The sequence below is a fragment of the Natator depressus genome, chromosome 1 (assembly GCF_965152275.1).
Source record: "Natator depressus isolate rNatDep1 chromosome 1, rNatDep2.hap1, whole genome shotgun sequence".
Taxonomy (NCBI): Eukaryota; Metazoa; Chordata; order Testudines; family Cheloniidae; genus Natator; species Natator depressus.
The window spans coordinates 209570098-209581745 of record NC_134234.1 but is presented as its reverse complement, the minus strand read 5'-3'; the positions used below and the strand labels follow the sequence as shown (position 1 = coordinate 209581745).

The 11648-nt window shown below is 45.5% G+C and overlaps 1 protein-coding gene across 1 annotated transcript in view; it reads right to left on the bottom strand.

The window, feature by feature from the left end:
• Window positions 1-504: 504 nt before the first annotated feature.
• LOC141984748 (scavenger receptor cysteine-rich type 1 protein M130-like) overlaps window positions 505-11648 on the bottom strand; it is a 32982-nt gene continuing 21838 nt past the window's right edge. Inside the window, exons 11-15 of the mRNA XM_074948132.1 lie at window positions 10805-10885; window positions 7651-7734; window positions 5529-5618; window positions 4272-4424; window positions 505-629 (exon numbers count right to left, since the gene is read on the bottom strand). Of these exons, the coding sequence (XP_074804233.1) occupies window positions 505-629; window positions 4272-4424; window positions 5529-5618; window positions 7651-7734; window positions 10805-10885 (533 nt within the window). The remainder of the gene's footprint in view (window positions 630-4271; window positions 4425-5528; window positions 5619-7650; window positions 7735-10804; window positions 10886-11648) is intronic.

Below are 11648 nucleotides of genomic sequence, written 5' to 3'. Positions count from 1 at the left end.
ATTATTCTGTTTCTGGGGTTTTAACCATTACCACACAACTGACGGAACGTTCATTCTCCATCCAGCACCCTATTGAACAACCTGCAATACCGAGAGGTGACATTTTGCAATTATCATTTTTTGATGGTTCAGACTCCATCTCACTCCCTTATGATCCCTTGTGCACCTTGGGAGAGAAGCATCATTCCTGGAATCAACTTTTTAAAAGGATTCAATATGAAAAAGCAGAAATTCACAATGAAGAAATATTAGGAATAAAAAGGCAGGACAAGATCCAGGCAATCTGATCAATGAGAAATTACAGGGAAAAATCACAGACCCCGACTCAGTCACACTTATATTTCTTGCAACTACATAAAACCCCAATATAAAAGGTGACTAAACTAGATCCATGGCAGGGACTATCTCTGATGTCCCCATGCCCAGTTAGCATTTAGAAGAGAAAGAGTCTAATCATACAGCATTTACATCCTCACAGGATATTTGATTGGAACTCAATCATTCTTATATTGATGTCTTAGGGACGACAGCTTCAACGTCATCATAACCCGGGTCTCCAGGAGGTGGGAATGGGCCATCTCTCTCAGTCCCTGAGGCCCCTTCATTTCTTAGGGAGTGCAGATTCCAATCTGAAAATATCAAAGGATGCACATTACAGCCAATATATCTATTCTACACCCATGTGCACTCACACCTATAGTATGGGCTGTGAATTATCCCCTCTGTTCCTCTGATTGGGATCCTGACAAGTTTAATTCATTATGTCATTGTGTTCCACAAAGAAAACATCTGGGAGTAGATTCTCTCCATGCTGAGATCTGCCAGGTGCAGAAGTGTGGGGACGTCAGTGACTTGGTGACACCTTCCTGATGCTTCAGTAGGGACTGCTCTAACTCCTGATGGCTGGCATAGTCCCTAAGGGGACATGTGCCAGGTGAGACCTGGGGGGCAGGAGCAGGGCAGGGTCCCTACCCCAGGGGACATGCAAGGGCAAGTAACACAAAAGGGGAGGATGTCATAGAGTTCATCCTGCCCACACAATACATGTTTACATGTTATTCCCATCAAGTACAACGAAATGCACATTTCATCCCAACACACTTTCCTCTGAGGTACAAAGTGGAAGCTCAGCCCCCAGCCTCAGACTGTGAGGTGCTCTGGTACAATGCTAATGGGGCCATTTGCATATTGAAGAGCATGGTTTCAAACCTGAAGCCAGGCCACTAACTAATCCCATTGCAGGACCCTGCTCTTCCCGTTACCATCCAGGGCACTGCCACCTTGTTTGGAGAAAAGACACTCACGTCCTGATCCTGCAAATAGACTCATGTAACTTTGCTGATCTGGACAGTCCCACTGAAGTTGGCACTAGGGTGGGGCTTGCGGGGGCTATATCCACCCCAAAATTTGTCTTAGCATCCCCATAGCCACCCAGTAGCAGCTGCCACTCTCCAGTCAACTAGCTCTGAAGGCAGAATGGAGAGAGTGGCAGCTTCTGGCTGGGTGCCCAGCTCCAGCAGCAGAGAAGTAAGCCCAGGTGGGCTGCCGGGGTGCCCAACAGCAGCCCCCAGCCCATGTCCCTGCCTGCCAAGATGAGCCATCCAGGGCAGGTGGACAGTCCGGAGCTCCCCATAGTGGCCTAGACTGACCTGCTCTGGCCCAGGCTCCTGGGCCCCGCCCCCCACGGGCTCTGTTAGCCCGGAGCCAGGTCTCCCTGCCTGGACAGCTTTTAACGGCTGCAATCAGCCAGTGCCTGGGCACAGACCCCCCACCCCCACCCCCCGCATGCAGCGTTTTCTGTCTGGCCCACCTCAATCCCCCCACCAGGAAGAGGCTGGTGCCACCCTTGAGTCAGTGAGAATATTCATGTGATGAGAGTGACAAGTGGGCTCCAGTGTTTGCAGGATTAGGGCCATATCTAGGAATCATCATGTATTTCAGTCCATTTAAAAGTGTTTAGCAGAAGTCAGGGTCGGATACAGCTGAGAAGATTAGTTTAACAATAGTTGTATTTTAGTGAAGTGACAGTGACCTCTAGTGGTCAGTAGAGGCTGTCCCAGGTTATACAATTTTTATCTCAAATGTGTCCACACACAGAGACAAGGAGAGAAGACTCCTCACAGCCATCGTTTTGGCCAGCGTCACTTCCTTGCTGCATAACCCACATTCCCACCTGGACATTGTTCCTGTGGGTCACGGGGAAACATGGACATTTCCAGCACTGCCATCTCCAAGTGTTTGGAAATCAGGAATAAGACCTCACATATCATGAGATTGGCTTAAAAATCTTGAGAATAAAAAAACATTTTGGTTTCCTTTTGGTTTCTGTTTGTCTTCTGGTTCCTAAGCCTTTAGGTTAAACTTGGTTCACGATTTGTGTTAGGATATAGATATTCAGGCCTGTCTGCAAAGGCCTGTACTTTAAGAATTTAGGTGTATTCTTATCACTTGGCTAGTTCTAGAGGTATAAAAGAAAGAATCAAAATCACTGTCTGCCGGTGTAAGGTCCTTCTCTTACTGTGACAGTCTGAGGCCCTGTGCTTAGGCTAAGGCCTTTGGCTAAGCAGCAGAGGCAGCCATAAGTTAGGAAGCCAACGGTCACATCCTCACATCCCAAACTAGTCACATTGAAATAAGGTGCTATGGGGCTGTTAGGAATACAATCCTGTCCTGATAGTGCCTGTCACCTCCAGAGAAAGGGAAGTGCCTAGAAAATGTAAAAGGAAACTTAGTTTGATAGCATCCTGTCTGGCAAGAACTCACTTATCAATAGCTGGGATGTGAAATCCTCACTTCTGTATTGTCTTGTCATTATAGTTCCCACTTTGCTATTGTTTGTCTGTATAATCTCTGTCTGGTTCTATGATTGTTCCTGTCTGCTGTATAATTAATTTTGCTGGGTGTAAACTAATTAAGGTGGTGGGATATAATTGGTTACATAATCATGTTACAATATGTTAGGATTGGGTAGTTAAATTTCAGGAAAATGATTGGTTAAGGTATAGCTAAGCAGAACTCAAGTTTTACTATATAGCCTGCAGTCAATCAGGAAGTGAGTGGGTGGGTGTGCGGAAATTGGGAACAGGGAATGTGGGTAAGGAAATTGGAATCATGTTTTGCTAAAGGGGGAGATGGGAACAGGGAATGGGGGTAAGGAAATTGGAATCATGTTTGGCTAAGGGCAGGAATGGGAACAAGGACACAGGTGTAAGGCTCTGTGGTGTCAGAGCTGGGAAGGAGGACACTAAGGAAGGAAACTGGAATCATGCTTGCTGGAAGTTCACCCCAATAAACATCGAATTGTTTGCACCTTTGGACTTCAGGTATTGTTGCTCTCTGTTCATGCGAGAAGGACCAGGGAAGGAAGTGGGTAAAGGAATAAGCCCCCTAACAATTTGAGGCTTCTTTCTGCAACCATGAGGGCTAGAAAACTTCCTTTTTTAAACTGAAAGCTGAGATTATCATGTAACCATCTAAGTCTAGGAGCTGCATCTTTTACCAAATATCGGGCAAGTCTACGCTAGAAATTTAAGCTGGCCTATCTTAGGTCACTTACGCCACCGCAGTAATTACTGTGATGGTTTATGTACACGCTGTCCTCCTTCTGCCCATCGTGTGGGTCCTCACCAGGAGCTCTTCCACTAACTTAAGATGGGCAGTGTGGGGGGCTGAGAGCCGTGCAGCTCCCCGCGAGGATCCTGGTTGCCCCATATCTCTTGGCTTCCCTCTGCTGGGAGCCAGATCCCCACTCCCTGCTTCCAGGAGTGTGGCTGGCCCCCTGGGCTCCTGGCGGGGAGCTCTGTGCCTGTTGTCCAGGTGGCTCCTGCGAGCCCAGGCAGCAGCCCAGCTGGGAGAAGGGAGCGGGGGAGCTTGTCAGGCACCACCCAGCTCGGAGTAGGGAACAGGGCAAGTGTAGCCTGGCTGGGAGCAGGGAGCTCCCAACCCAGCTTTTTTGTCAATTTTGTCTAGCATGGAGCCATGAAATTGACAGGAATGACAGCCATCAGCTGATGTAAGTAAGGCAGTGTCTACACAGACATTGCATCACCCTAACTGCACTTACATAAGCCCCATGCCTCTCATGGAGGTGGAGTTATTATGTTGGTGTAGTAGAGCACTTACATCAGCAGGAGCAAGGCTGTAGTGTGTAGTGTCATAATTAGGTTGATGTAAGCTGCCTTACATTGACGTAACTCTGTAGTGTAGACCAAGCCATAATGAGACTAGCAATCAAACTGCAAGAATTGCAACAGGGCTTTTCCCCCACTCACCTCTCTGTGAATCCCTGTTCCTGTCACTCTCTCCAGGGGCCCAAGTAACTTCTGGGGCACACTGCCCTGAACCAGGATCATCTTCAGGGTCAGAAACTTCTCTGACATCATCATAACTATCCCCTGGGACATCTCCAGGCAAGGCAGGGCCCTCTGAAACAGAGAATTAATGATAATGAGAAGAGACCTTCCACTGAATAGAGAAATAAATTATACACGAGGTAGGAAGAGCCCCGAGATACTGACACTCCCACAGAGATAAGAGATCATAAGTACCCTTCTCCCCCGGCAACCTCAGTGTCAGAGGAATTTTATACAGGTCACATTTATCTGACACATTTTAAGGACTTGATGTGTCTGTAAATTGCTGGATGGAACCTAAAGCAGAAACCCAGGTGGGGATGTGGGAGATCTGGAAAGAGGTGGGTGGGGGTATGTCAGAGGAAGGGTCTATGTCAGAGGAAGATTTCTGCACTGTAATTTGTTGTTATACTAATTATATATCAATTAGTAATTAGCAACAGATAAATGACACTTTAATTTGATCTGTTTATCACCCACTTCCTAAATTTTCAATTATGATTAAAATCTTGTTTTGTTCCATTTCCCTGAACTGGTCTGGCCCATAAACCACCCTCGATCTGCAGCCTCTGGAAGCTGTGCCACCAGTTCAGGACAAGATATGGGTCTGTGTGTGAAATCTGTACATCCCTTCACCTATCACAGTGCATGTGAAACTCACATCTAGATCAGTGGACTCAGCAAAGGCAGGAATGGTGGAGAGGGACCGTTACCGCACATCAGAGGGCTGTGCCCAGAGAGATTGTCCCCTAATATTGTGAATAATGTTAGTGCACGTGAAAGTGAGGGCCAGGGATCAGTGACTGGAATCGGGCAGTGTGGGCAGGGGGAGAACAACCTTCTTCTAGAGTCACACTGGTTGGCTAATGTGCCTCTATTCTGACCTGCGGCACCACATGCTTTGCTACTTCTTGGTCCTCTCAGTGCATCTCTGGACTAAACCATTGCACACAGCCATACTTTATGGGAGAAGAGTTTGTCAAACAGCTGCTTGCAGAAGGCTTGATCCTGTGAAGTGCTGAGCACTCTGAGCTCCCACTGATCGCAGCGGGACTGAAGATGCTCAGCACCTTACAAGAGCAAACCCATAAAGCACAATTTTTGTCTCTACAAAGACAATATTATTAGCTTTTTCCTGGGATGCTGCTGCTCCCAGAAGGCAGATTCACTCCTCACCTTGGTCTTCTGGAGTCTGGGGGTCATCATTCAATGCAGGCTCCTCCACGTTATCGTAATGCAACTGAGACCCCCCAGGGGAACCGCCCTCTGGAAAAGCAAACACAACACTCAGCTCCCTCTGAACACACCCAGTTCCTGAGCAGGTTTCTAGTTCCCCATTAAGTGCCTGTTGCATTGGAGTCCAGGCTGTTTATTATGGTGTTTGTAGGAGAAGTCACAGGGTGATCAAGGAGAAAAGGGAAAGTCATGGACATTCTGCAAACTAGGAGTGGTGTCACTGTGACAGGTTCCCACTGGGGTGCCACCTGGAACTGGGGTACCACTGAGCCCTCTGACTCACCTGCCTGGGGTCCCTCTCACACTGTGTTGCTGTGACAAGCTGCAGACCCACTCCCAGACCTACACTTCCACCAGCATTCACACCCAGCTGCAGTTACATGCAGGCTCTCTGACCAGCCACTGTATGAACCAACAATAGAGAGGCTACAGCCAAAACAACTGCCAGCTTCCCAGTCCAGGACCCCAGAGCTGTACCATCCTGCCCTGGTCAAAACCCCGGCCAGTATGAATTTATTATCCAGTTTGCCTCCCCCCAATGTGCACAGGAAATGCAACAGCCTTTGCTCCTTGAGCTTAGATTTCCAAGCATTTCATTCCAACTCACTCATTTAGATAAAGAAAAAACAAGTTTACTAACTACAAAAGATAGATTTTAAGTGATTATACATGATAACAAACAGATCAAATCAAATTACGTAGCAAATAAACAAAAATGCATACTAGAAGGATAGGATTTGACTTAATTTCTCATCCTGACTGATGATACAAGCAGGCTTGCAGATTCTCAAGGTAAAAGCTGCACTTGTTTTACAGCTAGGAATCCCAAGGTTTTCATACACAGGCTAGAAATCCCTTTAGCCTGGGTTCAGCACTTCCCCCAGTTCAGTCTTTTGTTCCTTTAGGAGTCTTCTTGTGTCGGGAGTGAAGAACCACGGATGATGTCACTTCTTGCCTTATATAGATTTAGCATACGGCAGGAGGCATATGTTTTAATCTTGGTTCCCAGGCCAGTTTATGGAAAAATACAGACACCGCAAAATGGAGTCCAGAGTCATGTGGCTTGGTCACATGCCCTTGCATACCTTGCTGAGTCATAGCAGCCATTACTTACAGGCTGTCTGGAGCGTTCTCAGGAAGTTTAAGCTATTCCACAGCCCATTGTCTTTGTTGATGAGCCATTGGCACTGTCTGCCTTCTTCATTGTAGTACCTGAAAGGCTGGCTGTAGGTGTGTTCCAGAGTAAGCCCAATACAGATCCATAGTCAATATTTATAACTTCAGATACAAAAATGATACATGCATACAAATAGGATAATCATATTCAGCAAATCATAACTTTTCCAATGACACCTTACATGACCTGTCTTGTACAAAATGTTTCATAATTATGCCATAATCATATTATAATATCACTATGAAGAATATGGGGTGCAGTGTCACAGCAACCTTTACTTTCTCATAAATAATTTGGGGCCCATCCCCACTGAATCCAATAGCAATGTTGTCAAGCCCTTCCATGGGATCTGGATCTGTGTTGGTGCTAAGCTAACACTGGACACACTGACTGGAAGACAGTAGCTGCTGCACCAGAACTGACCTTTGTGAATCCAGCTGGACTATATGAACATGGTGTAAAATCTCTAAGATTATATGGGCTAGATTGTGATTCGGGCTTGTGTTCATGCCATGGAAGCAGGTGGGTAAGACCATGGGCACAGATTAGGGTTTTGTTTAATGCTCGGAGCCAGATGTGAAATTCAGATTCTTCCATTGCAAGCAAATATTCCTGGGCCCCATTCCTTGCAGCTCCTCCTGTGGGGGAGGGTACCATGAACTGCACACAGGAAGAGCCAGGATTTGATCACATATTTCCATCACAGGGTTCATCAGAAATCTTTGAAAGTCTGGTTAAATCTGATCCCATCAGAAGAGATACAATCAGTGCTGGGCCATGAAATCGAGTGAGGGGAAATGACAGCCTTTACAGAAAATGCTGTGGAAATTAAATTCTCCACCCAGATTTGAGTCTTTGTCTTTGTATGCCACCTTACCCCATTACCTTGTTCTGATCCAGAATCGTTTTCCCCCTTACTGTCCCCGGTGTAATACTGCAGCTTCGTCACTGAATCCTCTGCATAGGAGACTGGAAAGACAACAAATGAGATGTTATCAAAGTGAGAGCAGCTAAACTGACCGCTGGCTGATGCACTCGGGTCCTAGAGCAGGATTTACAGCATCTGTATATTCCAGGCATACCCAAACCAAGGCTCTTCTACAGTTGAAGTGCAACCCGTGAAGAAACTACGGTCTAACACAAGTTGTGGTTAAAATTAATATTAACACCAATTTTTTAAAAAAGCTATACAAATCAGTGAAAGAATTTCAAAATTGGTTTTCTCTCCTACTGAGTGAACCCGATAGTGTAGAGTGAGATTCATAGAAAGAGCAGCTCTCACTCATATGTGCATTATGTCCTGAAATTGCATCATTCTGTATTCAAAAGTTGTGCTGCGTTGACCTCGGGTGTTTGTGATCTCCCTGCATTCTGCAGAATACAGGCTGTGTTTACTGTTCATATGTCACATTTGAATAGTTTTAGATTTAAGTTTTAACCCTATGTTAATTTCGTGGATAACAATGACATCTTCAGACTGTAAGAAACACAAGTATGAAGAAGAAAACCAAAGTTTTAAGTCAGATTGGGAGGAAGATTTTGATTCACTATTAAAGGTGGCAAACCCCTGGGCCTTATCCGCAATGCATGCTCGCTCATTACGAAGCAAGCAACTTGAAAAGTCATTATGAAACGAATCACAATAAATTTTCATCTAAATACCTTTCTGAATCAGAATTAAAGAAAAACAAGCTAGCCACATTAAAAATACACCTAAACAGTCAGCAGACACTACTTTCAGCTTTCAGTAAAGAAACTGACACAACGACCAAAGCTAGTTTTGTTATTTCATGAAATAGTGCACATGCTCGCTTGTGTGAATCCCCATATAGTGCAAATGATTGGTTAGTGGTTTTACATAGCTATGTTTTAAGTAAAATAATTGGTTAAGGTATAGATAAGAGAAATCCTTATTTTAATTACATAATGAGGGTCAAAAGACAAGCTTGTTGGAACTTAACTCTAGGATACAGCTCAAGACCAAAGCTGCTAGGACTTTTTAACCCTGCAGGACAAGACTGTGCAGAAGCCAGAGCACAAACAACACGACCCTGACTGGCCATCAGGAGACGTCCGTCTGTTTTATTGGGAGTGGTGAGCATAAGATGCTTGGTGTGTGTATTTTGTTGATTTGTTGCTAATTGTTAATAAATACTTGTACATGTTTAAGGATATTTACTGTGTCCTGAATCCATCCGGAATGGATGTTAGCCCTGAGCCAACGGAGGGGTAGAGTCTTGAGCCCACGAAAGGATAAAGTTGGGTCCCTTATGCCCTGAGTACCCATGAGGATGGGGGGAGCCCTATATTATGCCCTGAGTACCCACGAGGGAGGGTAGGGGCGAAGTCATAAATTGTACAGGTAACACCACTTCTTAAAGAAAAATACTGCCCCTCCCTGTCCTGAATATAGGGGGAAGGGTAGCAATCTTTATTATGAAGTAGCATAAAATCTCTCCTTGGCAGCTGTACTGGATTGCCTTACCTGTAAAGGGTTAAGCAGTTCAAATAACCTAGCTGGCACCTGACCAGAAGGACCAATAAGAAAAGAAGATACTTTCAAATCCGATGAAGTGAGCTGTAGCTCATGAAAGCTTATGCTCAAATAAATTTGTTAGTTTCTAAGGTGCCACAAGTACTCCTTTTCTTTTTGAGGATACAGACTAACACGGCTGCTACTCTGAAACCTGTCAAATCTAGGGGGGAAGGATTTGTTTGTTGTTCTGTATGTTGTTCCCTCTCCGGATGGAGGGAGAAGCCAAGCAGGTACAATATCTTCTGAAACATATACCTGGAATAATCCATCTAAAACCACAGAAACTGTAAGTAGTACAAGGAAATGCGTTAGGTTATTTCTTGTTTTGGCTTGTGAATTTCCCTATGCTACAGAGGTAGTTTCATTCCTGTTTTTGTAACTGTGAAGATGACCCCAGAAGGGAATCCTCTGTGTTTTCAATCTTTTTATTACCCTATAAAGCTACCTTCCATCCTGATTTTGCAGGTGTGATTCTTTTACTTTTTTCTTTATAATAAAAGTTCTTCTTTTAAGAACCTGATTGATTTCAGGGTCCTAAAGACAAAGGGTCTGGTTGAGCTCACTTTGCTAAGGCAACTGGTTGGTATTTTAGTCTCAAGCCTCCCCAGGAAAGGGAGTGAAGGGGATTGGGGGATATATGGCGAGGGGATAGGGATTCCAAGTGACCCTTCCCTGAATTTTTGTGTAAATTACTTGGTGGTGGCAGTAATATACCGTCTAAGGACAAGGAAAGAAATTTGTGCCTTGGAGAAGTTTTAACCTAAGATGGTAGAATATAATCTTAGGGGGTCTTTCTTGCAGGTCTCCACATCTTTACCCCAGAGTTCAGAGTGGAGAGGGGGGACCCTGACACCCCCACCTTGTTGACACCCCCACCTTGCTCCAGCAGTTTTCAAATGATGCTGTAGCCTGGCCCCAGAGACAGTCACTTTCCTGACCCACAATTAGTTACACTCCAAGGCTACGGGATGGGCAGATGGGACTGGCTGCCCTGAGAATGGGGTCTAGCAGAGTCTCCTGGGGAGGAGGCTCACCTAACCAGATGCAGATTACTGTTTTGTGGGGCCCTAGGCCAGAGCAAGTGGGAGCCCCTCCCCACCCTTTCTATCAGTAGTCCCCTGCCTCTGCCCCTGGCGCTCCTGCTGAGAAGCGGGGTCAGGTTGTGGGGGCTTCCCCCTCTCCCTGGCAGGAGTGCCATGCAGGCATATGGAGTGAGGCAAACTCTGCACCTGATCCCATTCCCCGGCAGGAGAGGCAGGCAAAGCAGGTCGTGGTGTGGCAGCACTGATTTTTCCAGGGCCCCGCAATTGTCCGGGGACCCTGGGCACAGGCCCCGTTGGCCCAGTGGCTAATCTGTCACTGCACCTACATGAGTTCAATAACTGGTCTCTTCACAGGCCCAACGCCCACAGCAGTCCAGGGTTCACAGAGCTGGTGGCTGAGGATATCTAGCTGTGGGTCATGGTCTCAAGATGGAAAGTTCAGTAGGAATGAGACACACACCTGAGTGACCCAATATCTGCTTCTCTCCCATCAGGTTATAATCAATCTCCTCATACACGGGATCTGAGGGTCTTGTGGCACCTGAAAAAAAAGGACAGTGTTTGCATAGGGTCATAGAAACTATAGATAGGAAACCCTATTAGATCATCCAGTCCTGTGCCCTGGGGCCAGTCCAGGACTGATCCCTACAGCACATTCCTAATGCTCTGTCCAGTCTACATTTGAAAGGCGATGGAGACCATGTCCCTTTCCACAACGATCCTTTGAAGATGGTTCCCACGGGCTAGTTCACTGTCACAAGTCTCTCCTCATATTTAGCCTAAAATTTTCCCATTGTACATTAATCTCATTAATCTTTGTTATTCTCCCTGGTATCACCTGAAATAATTTCTCTCCCAAACTGATGTTTACAGCTATGAGCAAAATAGCACTTACATATATATACTTAGTACTTCTACACATGCTGCCTAGGGACTGTGTGGGCATTAACTAGCGAATGTTTTTGCACTTTTTAAAAAATGAAAAGTGCCAAATATTGGAATTGTCTTTGATTTTTTGGCCATTATCACCCAAGCTCTTTTTCAGCATTTCTTCTTCCTCAAACCCTCCCTCCTACTGAGTCTCTCTGTTCAGTGTCCTCCCTCACATGCACTTTCTTGTACTTTCCCAAATGTGATCTCTATTTTTTGCCAATATTTACAGTCTTTCTAATCCCCTATTTATTATTTCTTGTCGCCACTGCTATCAAATGCCCCCAGCTTAGTGTCATCTGAAAGTGTTATTGCTCTCCTGGTCATTTCTACAGCCAGATCATCAATGACAATATTAAATAAGACAGGACTTA